Source organism: Acinonyx jubatus, chromosome B1 (genome assembly GCF_027475565.1).
Source record: "Acinonyx jubatus isolate Ajub_Pintada_27869175 chromosome B1, VMU_Ajub_asm_v1.0, whole genome shotgun sequence".
In the NCBI taxonomy this organism is placed as follows: Eukaryota; Metazoa; Chordata; class Mammalia; order Carnivora; family Felidae; genus Acinonyx; species Acinonyx jubatus.
The window spans coordinates 52,771,254-52,790,331 of NC_069382.1; the positions used below are offsets into that span (position 1 = coordinate 52,771,254).

General features: G+C 39.3%; 1 protein-coding gene across 3 annotated transcripts in view; it reads left to right on the plus strand.

Moving 5' to 3' along the window:
* Positions 1-17,710, plus strand: part of HPGD (15-hydroxyprostaglandin dehydrogenase) — a 29,571-nt gene extending 11,861 nt beyond the window's left edge. For 2 of the 3 annotated variants that reach the window (XM_027069265.2, XM_053216700.1), the window contains 4 exons: positions 701-797; positions 11,886-11,962; positions 14,177-14,340; positions 15,343-17,710. In XM_027069265.2, the coding sequence (XP_026925066.1) occupies positions 701-797; positions 11,886-11,962; positions 14,177-14,340; positions 15,343-15,481 (477 nt within the window). In that variant the 3' untranslated portion in view covers positions 15,482-17,710. Of the gene's footprint in view, positions 1-700; positions 798-2,733; positions 3,737-11,885; positions 11,963-14,176; positions 14,341-15,342 lie in introns of those variants that run through there. The other variant, XM_027069266.2, reaches the window with a different exon arrangement.
* The last annotated feature ends 1,368 nt before the right edge of the window (positions 17,711-19,078 follow it).

Below are 19,078 nucleotides of genomic sequence, written 5' to 3' on the forward strand. Positions count from 1 at the left end.
TCAGATCTCACCACCTAGAAGTGGGTCACCTACAGGCTCCTAAGCCAGTCACTGACATAGAGAATGGGCTTTCTGTGACTGAATTAATCAGTATCTACCCTAAACCTGGGGAGATCACCTTCCTCTGCATTACATGGGGGAAGAAGTGGATACAAATGCAAAATAGACTTTTCATTAGGAAAAAAAAGATGAAAACTGGGTAGGAAATCAAGGGTTTCCACTATTATAGATTCCCAAATGCAAAAGAGTTAAACACAGCAGCTGAATATAAAATACCTGAATCTGAAAACCTTACGCTAAGAAGGGTAAATACATTGTGTCCAATATTTAGAAAAGAAAAAGAATACTATACACAGTACGGTATACACGAAAGAATGCTGTAAACTGTGTACTGGAAGGTGCTGCGAATTGAGGTCAAGTGACAAAACACCACGGGTATACAACTTTATTCATAAAATATCAGGCGGGGCAGTAAGTGAAGATTTGCAGAGATGTGACGGGCTCCACAACAGTAGGCAAACAAAGGAGAATGCAGTCAACGACTAGCTTTTAAAAAAGGCAAGCAGTCACTTGAAAAAGCTTTCAGGGGTAGTATTTGCGGAAATCTCCCTGGGTATCTGCAATAGCAATAAAAACTTTGCTCTGTGACTGTGCAATGAAGTATAATGAATAGCTTTTCCCATTTATGCCTCTGGATTAGGTTTCTGTTATCAGTGGAACATATCTTGGCTTGGATTACATGAGTAAGCAAAATGGAGGTGAAGGCGGCATCATTATCAATATGTCATCTTTAGCAGGTAAGGACAGTTACTACATTAATAATAATTTCCTATTGGTAATTTGGACCACAAAAGTGAATCTTCAGAGGATATTCATTATCAGTTCAGGTTTGGAATTGAAAATGTGCTTAATAGTTTTGTTGTTACTGGCTCTATGGGATTTTCTATTGCATAATGTCAGAAGTTTGAAGTAAATGTTTATTTCTTTTAATTAATTAATTAATTAATTAGAGGGTGCAAGTGAGTGAGGAACAGAGAGATAAAGAGAGGGAAAGAAAATCCCACTAGAGGGAGGGGGAGAGAGAGAGAGAGAGAGAGAGAGAGAGAGGGAGAGAGGGAGAGAGAGAGAGAAGCGGGACTCACCTGACTCGAGGCTCATGTTATACCCGACGTGGGACTCGAACTCACGAACTGTGAGATCATGATGTGAGCCGAAGTCAGATGCTTAACAACTGAGCCACCCAGGCGCCTTATGTCTATGATTTTAAACTGTGACTTTTCAAGTTCCCTTACTGTGGCACTAAGCAGTAAGGCACGTGAAAGCATCTTTGACAGAGTCAAAAGTGCTAAAACACCATTAAGGTATCTCTACTCCCCCGTGACTTTAGAAAGAGAATAGAACTTAAAAACACGGCACATACAGTTGTTGGGATCTGTTGTGGGGGAAGCCAGATTTTACTTGTAGTTTCTCAGGGTCTCTGGCTGGGCCTGAGAATTAAATTGACCTAAGACAGATTTGCAGGAAAAAAGCTTGTAGATTTTTATATGTCCACGAGAACCCCTATGGGAAAACCGAGACCAAGGATAGCTAGGCCTAAGCGTTTATAAACAAGGTTGAAGGTTGAACGAAGAAAGGTAATTGTGGGAAAGTGACTAAAATATATGGGGGCCTAAAGGAAGATAAGAGTTATTTTAACAAGGTCTGTATGGATTTCCGTTGGCCTCAACTCCCCATCTCTGGTGATAAGCATGTTTCCTTGCCACATGCTCTTGCCTAGGAAGGCCCTATTTTACATGGGAGTTGTAGCACCTGCTTTCAGGAGGAGGAGGAGAGGTCAGAGTACCCTTCTTGTACCTGCTGTTTTTTCAAGTGCCCTTAGGTCAAAATAACCCTTATGCCAGAGTGCCCCATTTGGGGTGAACTGTTCCGCCACCCATCAATGCTAAACTGCTATAGTAAATAGACCCAAACATGTAATGGCTTAAATATAGTATAATCTTATTCCTCACTTATATATCAGCCTGGGGCAAGATCGTTGTTGCCAGGAACCTCTTCTATATGCAATCACTTGGAAAGTCAGGCTGGCAGAAACCCTTTGGCATGGAGCTTCCACAGTTAGGCTGGCAGCGGTGGGGGGGGGGTGGGGTGGGTGGGGGAAGGGGGTGGGACTCCTTTCTCTGCAGCAGAAAAAAAGAGAACACCGAGGAGGCAAAGCTTCTTTTCTAAAACCCCAGCCCAGTAACGGCACACCTCACCTCTGTTCATGGCCCGGTACAGGATTTGATCTCCTGGCTCACCTAACTCCAGGGGAGTCTGAGCATGTGGTCTAGCTATGTGCCTGAGAATGGATTTCAGTAGATTGCTAATCATCTTTGCCACAACGTGCAATCCCAAGCTACGTTTTATTCAGAGCAGGAGGCTCTAATACCATCTGATACCATATTACTCAACAGTAGCTAGAATATTTGGCAGCAGCTTTTTGAGCCACTTAACCAGATGACTTGACTTTTAAAATTCTAGGGGGAAAAAATCATCAATGGTTCTTGAGTAGTTCAAATGAGATGACGAAGTCTTAGAAATCTGGCCATTATTGAGAGCAAGTCTCAATTATTCGGGTCCAGGAGTAGTGAGACTGTCTTAAATTATCTGGTTGGTTTCAGGGAGTGTGGTAATTGTAGGGGTTCCCCATCTCTCCCCCTTCTGCCCCACCTGCCAGTTCCGGTTGTATTTCAGGAATCCGTTTTGGCGATGCCTGTGATCACACCGGAGTCTGATTCTCTCCGTCTTTACCTTCTCCTTCCTCTGAGAATCATTGTCAGATGGCCCTTAAGCTGCAGCAACCGTGCCACCAGTGGAGACCTAGAAACCTCCTTCCTTACAACTTCTCCAAAGCAGACTAGCATCTCATTTTCTGGGTTGCCGAAAGACAAAATGACATCCCTAAAGTTATTGTAGAACTGATGCTATAAATTTTTCAGGGTAACCGGGTTATTTTTCCGAATGCAACATCTCCTTATAAATGATAACACTGCGATTCTGAGGATACAGTAAAAGGTGACAGCACGGACCACACTTACAAGAGATATTTGGCCTAAGGGAAGGCCACGTTTTAGATTCTGGGAGGCCGAAACCCTGGAATCAAATTGTCAAGGCCACATACGCGCTATTTTAAAATGAAATTATAAGGAAAAAATACACAAATGACTGGAGAAGTAACAAGAAGTATTTAATATTTTATTAAAAACAGAAACTTAGAGGGGGGCACCTGGGTGGCTCGGCTGAGCAACTTCGGATCAGGTCATGATCTCACAGTTTGTGGGTTCGAGCTCCGTGTCGGTCTCCGTGCTGACCGCTTGCTCAGAGCCTGGAGCCTGCTTCAGATGCTGTGTCTCCTTCTCTCTCTGCCCCTCCCCCGCTCACGCTTTGTCTCAAAAATAAAATAATGTAAAATAAATAATAAATAAAATGTAAATAAACGTGAAATTCTCAAAAATAAATGTAAAAAAAAATTTTTTTTAGTTACAAAAGAATCGAAAATTAGGGGCCCCAGGGTGGCTCAGTCAGTTAAGCGCCTGACTTCGGCTCAGGTCATGATCTCACAGTTCATGAGTTCAAGCCCCACGTAGGGCTCTGTGCTGACAGCCTGGTGCCTGCTTTGGATTCTGTGTCTCCCTCTCTCTGTGCTCCCTCCCCCACTTGCACGTGTGCTCTCTCTCTCCGTCTCTCTCTCTCTCTCTCTCAAAAATAAATAAACATTAAAAAAAATTTTTTAAATAAAAATAGAAATGTAAAAAAAAAAAAACAAAAAAAAAAGTGGGCTTTTTTTTCACCACCCGGGGTGGTGATCAAGAGATAATTCCATGGATTGTGTCTTAAAGCCAAGAGGCTAGAAAAGCTTGTTGAGCCACAAGCACTGTACAGGGAGCCCCTCGCCCTTCTGCCACTAGAGGTACTTATGTCATTCCCAGGAAGCCTGCAAGGCTCCAGGGCTGGATCAATTTAGGACTCTGTGGGAGACATTCTATACCATAAGGGGAGGCTTGCTTGCATCAAAGTAAGTATGAATAGCAAAATGCAATGTAGCACTGTCTTTTATCCAATAAAGACATTTAAATGTGTTAACACTTCACATTCATTGCACACTTGCTGTGTATGTGATACTGTTTTAAACACTGCGTGAGCATTACCTCATTGAATACAACAGACGTGAAGTAGATTCGATGAGGAAATCAAGGTAGGAGAATTTAAGGATCTTGCACAGGTGTATATGGCAAGGAAGCAGGGAAGCTGGAATTCACACACAAGCAACCTGCTATAAGACCTCTTCTTTTTTAACCACTAGATTGTCTATCTCTTCTCTCTGGGAGTTTGTTAATTTGTCTCTCCATCCACCGCCATTTTGGCCTCACTGTGAAGTAAAAGAAACAGAATTCCTATAACTTGATTAAGCCAGGGAAACTTCTTGAGGCCTGGGCACTGCTCTAATCTAAAGACGACAAGACTAAACCCCAGTGATATCTTAAGCTTTTGCCCATTTGACACACATAGTAAAGCCCTGAAAACGTTTGAGGAGCTTACCAAAGTCGCAAGTCAAAACACGTCACTGAGAAGAACAATTTAAGGATTATAATTAGACGTCCACTTGGCTCTCTTGTCTAAGAGCTTGCTCTATCACACTACCCACCCCAGGGTATTCTTTCTCTCCTTCCCTATTTCAGGGTCAACATTTGGAACCGTGTGTGGGTCTTTCTCTAATTATGCAGATAAGACAGTGATTAGATACCAAAATCAGTGATAAGATCATTTGGGTTTTAAATTGCCTTTCTGGCACTCTTATAATTTAAAGAATATCCTAACCTTCCTAACTGCATCTCTGCCTCATATTCTTCCCAGCCAGCAGGGTAACTCTATTTATAATGGTTAAGTAGTTTATCTTTGTCCATTCTGTGTGACTCGGTGCCTCCATCCTTGTGAAGAAAGGTTCATAATGCCTGACCACCATACCTGTTGCCTTTCTACTATTTGTCGCTGGCCAGTCTGGACAGGCCCTGCCACCTCTCCTCCCACCCAGGCTTTGTCACTAAGGTACTTTCATCTGACAAACAGTATTAAGATGTACTATCTTGTATTTTGTCCACTCACCAAGCGCTTCTACTCTTCCCATAATAAGATGAGTTCGATAAACATTCAGGATTTTGTAATGGTAGAAAAACAGAACCTCTCAGGTGTCACACTTTCCTCAGAAATGTGATAAAAAATTGTCTACCCTTGAAGTCACAGCATGATGGGAGAGGCCAGATGACCAAAAGAGTCTTTGAGGAGTTACCAGAGTCAAAGTAATTTTTTTTCCAGTTTTATTGAGGTGTAGTACACACAATGTAGAAAAAAGCATTTCTAACGCTTGCTTCCTCTGTGTTTTCCAAAAGTGCTTTCCGAGCTTTCTCTCCTCACAGATTTTTCCTCTTTTCCCCCTTACTGCTCACTCTATGAAGGGAATAGCTTTGGGTCCTGTTGAACTCAACCAGTCTTTCCTCACGGTCTCTTACATAGATTCGGTGGAGTCCTTCACTGTCAGTAAAACCTTAAGTTGAAACACTGGTTTGGGCAGAGAAGTTAATGAGTAATGACCACTGACGCAGCCCAAGTATCAAATGCAATTAATTAGTTTAACAAACAGGAGTAAAGCGGAGAGTGATCCCTCAGTGTACTGAGGGAAGGGTGTGCTCCATCTGGAAGTTCCAGAAGCTGTTCTGATCACTGTTAACCACATAGACTCTTCCGTAGGAGTTTTTGTCTATAAACGTAATATATAGAGCTGAGCTCACTTTGCCACATTCATCATTAACTATTAAAAAAATTTTTTGAGAAGAACAGGGTGACGTCTGGTGTCATGCAGGTAATTAACTAGCTGTGCTCTGAGCCTAGGACATCCTGTAAGAGTCAAGTTTGCTTCTTACATAGTTAGTTGCTTCAAACAGAGGGAAGGACAAAGCAGTTGTCAGAGGAAAAGCAGTCCCCTTGCTAATCCTGCTTCCACCCGCCTGCATACTCAGCTGCTGAGGTCTTTCACTGGGGGCATTCTCTGTGCCTCTGACAGTCACTCAGTAGCATTTTGTAAGAGATCCTATTAGGGTCTTTTTTTTTTTTTTTGCGAAGATTGAAAACAATAAATAAGAAAACTTATTTTCTGAAAACATTTAGAGTCTCAAGGAAATACGTGAGCATGTCTTAAATACCAGCCCAGTAACATACTTATTTGAGGCATACGTTTCATCTAAAGGAGTGTAATTAGCTTGCCATTTGTGTTAAGGTGGATGTGCCAAAGTTACCACTTTAAGTAACAAATTCAACTTAATCATACATACCTTGGGCATGTACAGAGAGGCAAATAGGGATGTGAAAGTAACGAGGCAAAATTTCTGCCTGAAGAGCCGCATCTCGGTATCTCTAATCAACATGGTAGAAGTAAATAGAATGACATAGACTTTTTAAGCAGAAACGTGATATCGAATTGCAAGGCGCTGGGATTCCCATGGCCTGAAGAGTGGTAGTTGGACTGGAATGTCGCAACAGACCAGAAATATTGGGTGACTTAGACTACTGATCACCTTCTTTCATCTCCAAGCCAACAGTAAAAAGAATCAGGTGGTACCACCCTCTGCAGTATTCTTTTTTTTCTTTTTTTTGAATAAGTGTTTATTTATTTTGAGAGACAGGCATATATAGAATGAGCAGGGGAGGGGCAGAGAGAAAGGCAGAGAGAGAATCCCAGGCAGGCTCCCTGCTACCAGTGCAGAGCTTGACGCAGGCTTGAACTCACAAACCAGAAGATCATGACCAGAGCTGAAACCAGGAATCGGACACTTAGCCAACGGGGCCATCCAGGCACCCCAGAACTAATAAAGTTGATTCTTAACAAACAAAATTACCTTTCCGGAAGGATTTTCATTACAGAAGGTGCAGTAGTTTTATGAATGCTTACACCACTTTTGATGTCCTGTCACACTTGCAAACGTGACTTGTTAATGGCGCACATGATACTGATGGAAAAAAGCAGCATCAGATAAAGTGTTCTGTTATGTGGAAGATCGCATATAATGAGGAGGTGCACCGACTACTTGGGTCAGCTGTCTCCACCAACATAGATAAACAGATTCTCATCACTTCTTCCTTCTCCCTCCTCTTAGAAGAGCGATGGTTGAAAACAGAAAGATGGGTAGATGTTTTCTTTTTTGATCGTAAAGAAAACGTGAGAGGTTCAGATTCCTGCTTTTTGGCTGAGCTGCTGAGCTACAGTTTCGCATGCGAGGATTGGTGTCCTTGGATTCTCAGTTTGTTTTCCTAAGTGGAATTTCTTCAGCACTTCTGTGTAATCTATTTGACATGGCTTCTGTCCCTTTGAAAGGAAGTATGTTTGGTGATTCGGTACAATTGCCTTGTCTGAGCAGATTTGCAGTTTTTTACCTTCTATGAGATATAGAGGTTACAGCTATCTGTTGTAAATATGGGCAGAAAGAATATTAAAGATAGAAGAACTGATGTGGAAATGGAAAATGTATTTTTCTAAGTGACTTCCTTCTATGTTCTGTAATTGCATATGTAATTTTCAGGTATTTAAAAATTTTTTTGTAATTATCTCATCCAGTCATTCGCTATTTGGTGTTATTATCCTGAGTGTTTATAGAAAGCATTTATTTTGTGGGTAGAATTTCTCCTTCCATTGATTTTTTTTTAACTTTTTTAATGTTTATTTCTGAGAGAGAGAGAGAGCGAGCAGGGGAGGGGCAGAGAGAGAGGGAGACACAGAATCTGAGGCAGGCTCCAGGCTCTGAGCTGTCAGCACAGAGCCAGATTCGGGGCTGAAACTTATGAACTGTGAGATCATGACCTGAGCCAAAGTCGGACGCTTAACCGACTAAGCCACCCAGGCATCCCTATTGAATCTTTTTCCCAAATGAATCTATACTTAGGGTAGACATAAACCTGTAAGTAATTAGACCTGTTATGTTTTGGAGAGACTCATTTTGCAATTCTGTAAGTCAACTTGCATCATGCTGGGTCTAGACTAAGGATTAAAAAAACTATTCTTTTTAAATAAAGTTTATTCTGAGAGAGAGAGAGAGAGGGAAGGGCAAAGAGAGACGGAGAGAGAGAATCCCAAGCAGGTTCCACACTGTCAGTGCAGAGCCCAGTGTAGGGCTCGAACTCATGAACTATGAGATCATGACTTGAGCCGAAATCACAAGTTGGACGTTTAACCGACTGAGCCACCTAGGTGCCCCAGTATAAGGTATCCATTTTTAAGCACAAATAATAGCTTTCTCTCTCACAACATTAAACAAAACGTCATTTCTTTAGAGACTGCTATCTCATTGTCATAATCCTTTGTTTTGTTGTTGTTCTTAAATCCTTTAACATGAATACCCTGTGCATATCGGTATTAATTTGCAAGATGTTAAAAACCCACAGTAATTCCAGCCACTGGCCAGCTAGTTACATACTGGCAATATTTCCTTGAAGTTGGATGACTGGCAGTGATCTGGCCTTTCAGCACTGGAGGGACTCATTTCAATAGAGTATATTTTAAATATGCTTCCCTGTGCCTTGTACTTGAAACAGACTAAACACATAGATCTCAAATGAATGTACTTCTATAAATCCTCTTGAATTAGGATTAGTAGCAGCCTACGGTTCACCAGGGTTCAGAAACCCAACCAAGTTAGGACATTGTACCAGATTTGTGGCATTGTAGTTCAAAAATATACATCTTCAGAAAAAGATACACTGTGGAAAAATAAGTCTGTAAAATGAGATTTGGGGATACAGATCTCTAACCCACCCTTCCTGTTCGAAACATAAGAAGTAACAGTTAAGATCTATATATGCTGGGAAGATTAAAAAAAAAGTCTCCAAATTAACTGTGGCTTGCCTAAGTAACTGAAAAATAGAATTCTCTTAACTTGTAATACCCCCAAACTGGAAACAATCCAGGTATCTATCAACAGGTGAAAGTATATGCAATTGATGGGTATATTCTTACAGTAGAATAGTATTCAGAAAAAAAAGAAAAGAAATTAGCTATTGATACACACTATGACGTAGGTAAAGCTCATGATTATCCTGGGTGAAAGAAGTCAGACTGAAAGAGTTTACAATATGTGATTATGTTTATATAAACTTCTAGAAAAGGAGGACTGTAGTGACACAAAGCAGATCAGTGGTTGCCTAGAGCAGGGAAAGGGGGGCAGGAAGCAGAAGGAAGGGGTGACAAAGGCACAAGAGGAGACTTTTAATTGATGGATGTGTTCATTATCTTGATTGTGGTCATGGTTTCATGGGTGTTTACATATGTTGGAACTTATTGAATTGTGCACTTTATGTAGTTTCTTGTGTGTCATTTATGCCTTCATAAAGTTATAAAAAAAAAGGACACAATTTCTGAGTGTCTCCTATTGATTTATACAGCCTTTGATCTGATATCAAAAAGTGAAAGCAAAGCACAAGTCAACATTTTGCAGGATCGCAGTGAAAATGTCATTATAATGGTACAAGATTCATAAAACCAAGTGCCGCTTTAAAAATGGAAGCAAATTTTTCCCATTCTGGTTGCATTTACAGTTGTGCCTTTAAAGAGAAGTATATGTTTTGTGCTTGCCTGTTTAAATGGAACCCACCTAACAGTACTTGATTTATTTCACTTCTGTGATACTTTGAACCAGCTTGGGTTCAGAAGTTCAGTACCTTCACAGAAGTAACAAAAGTCCATTTCAAGTTCATCTTAGACAACATTTATGAACAGCGCCCTTGTGCTTTCTGTCTCTGGCTGCGCCAGCTTTTCTCTGCCTTCGGCTCCTTCTGCAACTTCCTACAGTCCGTGGACACGGTCCTAGCACCAACTGCCTTTATCTCTTAGACCTGTAAGGAGGGGCAAAGCCACGACTAACTCAGAAGAACAAGACGCAGCAATGCCTGGCTGCACCTGCTTACTCCCTTTATCCCAGAGTCCTGATACACGGTGATACACAGTCCTGTGTACACGGTGGAGGCATCATGAATTCTTGGTGGCTGACCTTAATGAACTTAATTAACTGACACATTTTACTAAACCTAAAAACAAAAAACAAGAAGAGAACCACATGTTAGAATACTTTGAGGTCACTGGGTGGACGCACTACGTGTGATCTACCATCCTCAGGGATTTAAAGTGCTCTTGAGCAAACATACTTTATAAATTGAGACCTGGCAGGCACCCAGGGAGTGGTTAAGGTCTGCATTTAGTGCTGAACTTTGGCACAACACACTCAACTGATTGGCGGTGCTCTGGGACTAGTTAGGTGGGTGGAGATGAACATGTCTCAGCAGAATAATTTAGTATTATTAGCATGACATTTGATATTAATAACATTATAATAATCAGAGATCGCTGTCCCTTGACTCAGAGAAGTCACAGTGTTAAAAATGTTAAAATGAGTTAATGGAAGAAATTTGTTAAACACTGAAATAGACAAATGGCTCTAGTTGAAAGTTTCACTATTGATTAGAAAATTGACAATTCTGACAAATAAACTTGGTAGTAGTAGGACTAGAAATAGAATTTGATTGTTCAGGAAAAGGTTTTTCCTGTTGTTTTGTTTCTTTTGGGGGGTTGTGCTCAGAGGTAGGGGGACAAAAGATGCTGTGCGTGCTACAATACTATTTCTGCAGGCCATGAATTTAGTCATGCATTCGAATAGTTACTACTGTGCATATGTGGAAAATTAAGCCAATTCTAAAATTGCTTGAATTCTATTAGAGTGCGTAATTATGAAATGAAATAAAATGGAATCATACATTTTTAGTTGTGGCTTGCTTTCTTTTTCTTTCTTTCTTTCTTTCTTTCTTTCTTCTTTCTTTCTTTCTTTCTTTCTTCTTTTTTTCTTTCTTTCCTTCTTCTGGTTTTCTTTCCTTCCTTCCTTCCTTCCTTCTTTCTTTCTTTCTTTCTTTCTTTCTTTCTTTCTTTCTTTCTTTCTTTCTTTCTTTCTTTCTTTCTTTCTTTCTTCTGGTTTTCTTTCTTTTCTTTTCTTTCTTCTGGTTTTCTTTTCCTAAGTCATGGGCAAGAAGATCTAGGCATCCACTACAGATATAAATCAAATGAAGTTACTTTGAATTTTCTTAAACACTTACAGGCATCATTCAGTACAAGTGGTGATGGGGAAATACATACTAATTTATAGCAAGGACAGCTAATCTCCATATCCCGCTTAAGAAATTTAAACTTCCTCAGCCATTTGCAAGTCTTACAAATATAGAATATATACTTTTTAAGATCCAGCCTTAAAAACTGAAAATTGATGGTAACTTACTGGAATTTAAAGATGATTCCGTTTGTGATTTGTTTGTTTATTTACTTATTCTTGAGAGACAGAAAGAGAGAGAGAGAGAGAGAAAGAGAACGTGAGCAGGGGAGGGGCAGAAAGAGAGGGAGGTACACAATCCGAAGCAGGCTCCAGGCTCTAAGCTGTCAGCACAGAGCCTGGCGTGGGGCTCAAACTCAAACCATGAGATCATGACCTGAGCTAAAGTCTGACGCTTAACTGACTGAGCCACCCAGGCGCTCCTGTTTGTGTTTTAGATAACACTGACTTCTCTTGACAGAAGGTCAGGGAGACAGAAGGGCTTACATATCACTCTTGACTTCATTCCTAGGCTGTCACTTATATACCATAAATTCTGGACAGTGTAATAGAGATCGTGGAAGGAAAGTTGTCCAATGATGATTTTAGTGTATTTTGTAGAATAAGCTTAAAATAGAACAGACACAAATTATCCATGTGCATAGCAACTATTTCCTGGTTTTTGTCTGCTTGTTTTTTAGTTAAGTTGTTGAAATTTTTTGTTTGTTTCAGGACTCATGCCTGTTGCACAACAGCCTGTTTATTGTGCTTCAAAGCATGGCATAATTGGATTCACACGCTCAGCAGCGGTGAGGATGTAACAACTACAATGTCTCCTTTTCTCTTTCTGTACCTGCATGAAACATGAGTTCTAGAAAGTAGAGGGGAATAAAATCAGAATTCAATACATCTGGATTAAAAATAGAAAAATAAACTATCCTTTAATCTTTATTATAAAAAAGAAAATGGTTCTCAAGTCACATCAAGGGGCAAATGAAGACTAGATCCTTTTAAAATGAAGTCGGTCCTAAACACAGATGTGGTATTGAAAAATCTCCTAAGGGCAAAAAATGGGAAGATACTCTTTATTTTTAAAATTGGCTCCAAATTTAAAAATTAACTTTAGCCCTCCTTGAGTAGAATATGCAGTGTGCCCCAGATATTACTTATCACTGGAAATATGACAAAAAGGAGAGCACGGGGTGGGGGGGTGGTGGGGGGAATAGGCATTTACCAGAGAGAGTAGTCAAGGGGGATGTCTCCATGGGGGCATAGGGTAAGAGGTGCACAGAGCTTAGAAGAATATTTTAGGCCTAACTGACCACATGCATTGATGGCATGAAGTGAGAATGCTTGCCTTTTTATAATAACTGAAAAAAGGCCATTTGAATGGAACCTGAGGAGGAAGGGGAGAGTCCGAAGTGGGAGCCAGATGAAAAGCAGCTTGTGCGCCACAGTAATGAGCTTAGATTTATTCTAAATGCAGCTACCAGGGGGTCTTTTATGCAGAGGAGGGACAAGATCAGGTTTCCATTTTCTGAAGACCATTCTGGCTACTGTTTAGAGAATGTATTAGGACAAGTGTAGAAGAGAATAGGACAGTTGGGAAAGTCTCTGCAGTGGGCCGACCAGGTGAGACAAAGAGAGGAGGCAGACAGAGATAGAGAAGAGATGGCGAGAGAGGAAATAGATGCATGAACAGTAGATGTGCAATCAAAAGGGAAGACAAGCAGCTCTTAATTCAAATTGATTGGAAATTTTATTTACTTTACAAAGACTTACTCTGTAATTCAACTTTCAGTGAACGCATAAAGCTATTACAAAACAAAGCAAATCTGAAATACCAGAAACTCCCTCTTTACAATGACAAGAATGGACAAGAATGGACACCTGTACAGTCAGTTCACTCGCAAACACTGAATTAGAGAATACTGAACTGTTGCTCCTAGGAGAAATACAGGGTTACATTCTTTCGAGCCTCTGGTCACAGCATTTTTGATCAACCATCCATAGCCTAGTTTAAATATATTTGTATTTAAACACATCTTATTTAATGTGTATTGTGTTCAATATGTATTATAGTAACATGACCAACAGCATTTATGCCTCATGCCTGCATCAGGCTTATCTAACACATGTAGTTTCTCTATAAGGCACATCACAGCCTTCCCACACTTAGGAACACCAAACGGCACTTCACCACTAGGCTTGGGAGTCATTTTAAATAGCCAAGTCACCAACAAAAGGCACAAAAGTGAGAAAAACATGGACTAAATATATCACAAAAGGACCTTTGTTTATAAGAGCTGAAAAAGAACGAAGTGCATCTTTTTTGATCTTAGCTGAAACATTTGTGTATAGCAACTCAAATTTCTCACTGCTCTGTGCCTGTCCATAAATGACCCCAAAAGCTCTATGACTTGATTTTGGAGGTTACAAGAAAGCAAATGGAATGGAAAAATAATCGACTGCATTTTGTTCTACAGATACTTTAAATAAAATCAGTAGGTGAAAAATTAAGCCAAAGAATGCTAGTCTGAAAATACTTAAATTACTTTCCAGATGGTACATATTATCAAGAGTATCTTTAGAATCCATCAAAGTCGCAAACTTTCCACTAACAGTATTTTTTAAGGAAATGTTCTCTGTTCTACAACCCTGATCTTTGAAAGCAAACCTGAGATATTAATTCTGAGCATTAGCTTTTTACATTTGGGTTCCTGCAGAATTCAGTAGATAAGATCAGCTTAAATAATCAAGTATTTTCAGGAGTTTCCCAGTGAAACTAATTTTTGAAGAATTAATTAACTGAGGCTTTCAGGAATTCATTCAGCATTTTAGGTATGTATTCTTTTGCTTTCTGCTACCAGTCAACCTTACCACTGTCATTGTCCTGTAGCTAGAAGGATATCTGACTAGCATTTTTCACTTCAGACTCTTTGAAATGGTTTTAATTATCAGTGTGCCCCATGGTATACATTTACAAAGCTTGAAACCTGCAACCTTCTACTTCTCATCAACAGATGGCAGCTAATCTCATGAACAGCGGTGTTAGACTGAATGCCATTTGCCCAGGCTTTGTTAATACACCCATCCTCGAATCCATTGAAAAAGAAGAAAACATGGGACAATATATAGAATATAAAGATCACATCAAGGATATGATGAAATTCTATGGAATTTTGGAGTAAGTACTTATTTTCTTTTGTACTGTGGTTAAAGTACCATCTAGTCTTAAGTGATAAAGAGGGGAAAAATAACCTTTTAAATTTGAGAAGCTAATGCCAGCTTTGACGTGTTGGTTCAGCAAACTCTCAAAAGAGAATTTTTTTTTTTTCTGGGCTCCTGAACAGAATACGTTTACACATTATGAATTTTGAGACACAGTCAGTGCATCGTAATTGCCTTCAGCCATGATGAGATTTTTTTTTTTTTAATGTGAGGCTTTTGGAAGTAATGATACCTTTATCTGACTAAATACCAAGAAATATTCACAGTTGCCTCCTGTGACATCTCACATGGCCCCTTAACTCCAACCATTTTCATAAGAATCAACACACATGGTTGGTGAATAGTGTCTGTGTTTGAGCAGTTGGGTTTCACAGCGTGGAGTCGTAACTATCAGGTTGAAGGAACCACCCCCCCCCCCCCCCCCCGGATCAAATCCTGGTTCTATCTCTGACCAGAAATGTTATCTCTCAACCTCTGGCTACCTCAATTTTCTCACCTATAAAATTGAGACAACACGAAAACAAACAGGGGACTTTTGAAAGGCTATGAATACATTGATACATGGAAGGTACTTAAAATAGCACCAGATAAATAAGAGATGTTCAAGAAGCGTTATCTCTAATTCTTTGTGATTCGATTTTAAGACCCTTTTCATCTGATTAAGTCTAAGATCTGTAAGCTCGAGGGGAGAAAATAATCATTGTCTCAATGTAAACAATAAGCCCCTAAGTTCTTCCTGTCAAAATGACAGGGTAGGCAAGGAAATGTATGACTAAGGTTGTCATATAATTTAGTTCATATCAAATTGAATAAAATAATGGAGGTAGCAATAGCTTCATGACGTGCATTTCCCTAATACTTGTTAAAGCTAGTAGATTCTCCAAAAACAATTCAAAATGTAGTGATAGTTATGCCTCATACTGAAATTTAAAAAAAACAATGTTTCCTTCCTTTTTAGCCCATCAATGATTGCGAATGGATTAATAACGCTCATTGAAGATGATGCTTTAAATGGAGCTATTATGAAGATCACAACTTCTAAGGGAATCCATTTTCAAGACTATGAAACAACTCCATTTCATGCAAAAACTCAGTGAACATCTTCTATATCAGCCATAGCTGAAAATAAGAGCTAATGACTTCTGTTAGAACATATCTTCATTTGAATATAGCTTTTTAAAGGAAATGTCATTGTCTGAAGCTTTCCTTCGTGTATTTGATACTAATTTTATTTCTAAATGATTAGTGGAGTATTTGAATAAAAAAATTCAGGAACTGGGGCGCCTGGGTGGCTCAGTCGGTTGAGCAACCGACTTTGGCTCAGGTCATGCGGTTTGTGAGTTCGAGCCCCGCGTCAGGCTCTGTGCTGACAGCTCAGAGCCTGGAGTCTGCTTCTGATTCTGTGTTTCCTTCTCTCTCTGTCCCTCCCCCACTCATGCTCTGTCTGTCTCTCTCTGTCTCAGAAATAAATAAACATTAAAAGAAATTTTTAAAAAAATCAGGAACTATCAGAAATATGACATGAACCAAAGCTAACTTTTGATCTTTATAGTCTGAGTAATGATTAAAACAAAGGATATTCAGGGAATATTCTACCTTTCAGAAAATGTATTTAAATTTGTGGTACATAAATATTAATGTTTTTCAGAGTATCAGTTCAAAGGAGATACTTGAATTGTTATTTAAATCAAACCAGATGTAAAAAATCTCATTTTGTTTTTATGTTCTCACTTCAAAAGAGAGAAGCTACCTACAATGGCAAATTTTTAGGAACAATAACTTACATACCACATTTCGGCTGAACATTTCAGCTCTTTAAAGATGTGGCATATTTGGGGGCCAGATAAGGAATAAATTACTGTGTGAATATATCCCAAATGAAAAATCTGATGTATGGGAAAGTGACAGAAAGTAACTGGCTGAGATGTTGACCCACAGTTCGGCCTCCCATCTAGGAAAACCATTTCTTTCCTATTTGCTAGTTTTAAGAAATTTAATTTGGGGGGCATGTGGGTGGCTCAGTCAGTTAAGCAGCTGACTCTTGATTTCAACTCAGGTTATGACCTCACGGTTTGGTTCGTGAGTTTGAGTCCCACATCAGGCTCTGCACTTCATGGAGCCCGCTTCGATTCTGTCTGTCTGTCCGTCTGTCTGTCTCTCTCTCTCTCTCTCTCTCTCTCTCTCTCCCCCTGCCCCTCCCCCCCCAAAATAAATAAGCTTTAAAAAAATTATATAAACAATGTAAAAACGAATAAAAAATATGATTTTCTCCAGAAATCTCAGGAATAAACTTGTACAGTTACAGCAAAAAGGATAGTTAATGCTCTTTAAATATTTTACTTAAGATAGCCTCATTAAGAAAAAAAAATACAAATACAGTATTTTTCAGATAACTTCTTTATCTGTACCCATCTCAAAAGTGCCTACTTTTCAAAATGACTTTTTTTCTAATCTCCAGAAGTTCATTCGTGCTCTGTGCGCAGCTGTTGAAGAAACTGATTTTGTCACAGCTTCGATTGTAAATGTTTTTGTGTGCTCAAAGTCCTATTAACAAGAGGTAAAGGTAGCTGGTGATATTTTGCTACTTTCCCTGTCAGGTGGTTTAAGATCAGATCAGTAAGTGCAGCTGTGTTGGGTAACATTATTTGCAAGTAATAATTAATGCTAATAATAGTGAGAGCACAAGATTTCCAAATCAATCTTTTTTTTTTTTTTCCCCATAGAGTATTGTATGAGTGATTCACTCTGCCTGTGAAGTCCAAAGCTCCCTGCTTGGAGCAAATTCCATCCATTTGAGATTGATGAATATTTTCTAGAGACACTGGAGTGTTTTCCTATCTTGTTCTGTTTTAATTCTACCATAGAGAACTATGGCCTTCGTTTTTAAGGAGTAATTTGAATATGAATAACTTATCTAGAGGTTCATATAATGTATTTGAAAAACAGCAAGAAATAAACATCAGTGAATGTCTGATATAGAAAAGTTGTAATAATGCAAAAACTTGTTCATACATTGTGGCAGGAAGCCGTCATTGAATAATAATATAGGCATGTGGAACGTCACTTATCTTAACAGATTTTCCTACTGTAATGTTCAATGCTATAGCTAGAACTTTTCATGTATGGATACTTTTCTGTACTGGCAGCCCTCAATATACTTTGTGCTTTGAATTGGAAATTTTTTCTCAAATCAATGAACTCTGCAGACATTGGAAATCAAATACTGAGTAGAACTGAAAAAAATGAGTTATCTGTTTTAAAAGTTTATTTTACATTAAAATGTATCTGCTATAAATAGCTTTAAATAAACCTATAATGTTATATGATATCTCTGTATACTAATTGGGAAAAAAAATATTAAATTTGGGGGAGGGGAAGCGTTAGTTTCTTTAATTATATTTTTTTCAATGAAAATCCTAATGTAAATAATATGCATTTTTTTCGAAATGTATTTGCCTTACTAAATAGGGCAGTGCTCCCAGAACAACAAAACTAAAAGTATGTGGACGCTGGAAAAAGATTAAGACTTGAAAACGGCATTGAAATGTCCAACAAACTTAATTTTCCCATATCAAAATAATTTGATACTTGTGCCATTTACAATACAAGTGATGATGTGATGATTTCTGTCTTTTTTTTCCCCCATCTTCATAAGTTTAGGATATTGAAGAGGTCTGAAAGTGTAAATTTTTAATAAAATTCAAGTCGTTTTGCATACTAAATATCATTTGAAGGGTAGCTTCTTTTTTATATTTGAATTTCAAGAGGCAAATTTACTAGTGCCCGGTGCATGGGACGAGGTAACTGGCCCCAGGGTCACAAATGGTGGCATCAATCAGTCTTCATCTCTTTTCCTCTTTTTCTTTACTGAGAGAGAGAGAGAGGGAGGGGGGACAGGCAGAAGGAGAGAGAGACTCTTAAGCAGGCTCCACCCAGGGCTCAATCTCATGATTGCGAGATCATGTGAAGGGAACAAGAGATACTTAACCGACTGAGCCACCCAGGTGCCCCTCTTTCCTCTTGTTAGCTTCCCTCCTAGGCAGCAATGTCCATAGGATGGCTTCACGATCTGTAGCCTGATTCTTACCAGCTTCCAGTCTGGCAAAAGAATCGACAGAGCTCATTGGCCTTGGTTAGGTTATGTACCAAGTACTGAGACAGCCCTCGTGGGCAGAGAGATGATCATTCTGCTTGGCCAGAACCAGATGACATGCCTCTCCCAAAGGTGGTAGAGAAAGAGAGGTGGGGGGACAGGAGAGGTGGGCAGGAAGTTGACCTGAACCCAATGGATGAAGACAAGGAGAGGAATCATTTCCAATTTGCTGACATTACCAGAAAGGGGGTGATCATGCTGAGCTAACAAAAGCAATCGTCACTACAGAGGAAGAGCATGAACAAGGATTCGTTACATCTTAATCGCTTGGATAAATTTGCAAAGACTATTATGGTTCCTGTAACATATGTAGAACCGTGTTTTCACAACTCTGAGTATCACATTGGAGAGGATATGATGAAAGAGAAGAAAATGAATAGAAAATACAGCAGTTTCCTCATGCATATGTAATTGTACTCAACATATGATCTCACTGTGAAGCACAGTAAGGTTCAAAAAGTTTCAATAACTACTTGCTTTAATATTGACTGTAATCATTACCTCTAGACTTTGTTTTTGAATTTCTAACTATACTACCATT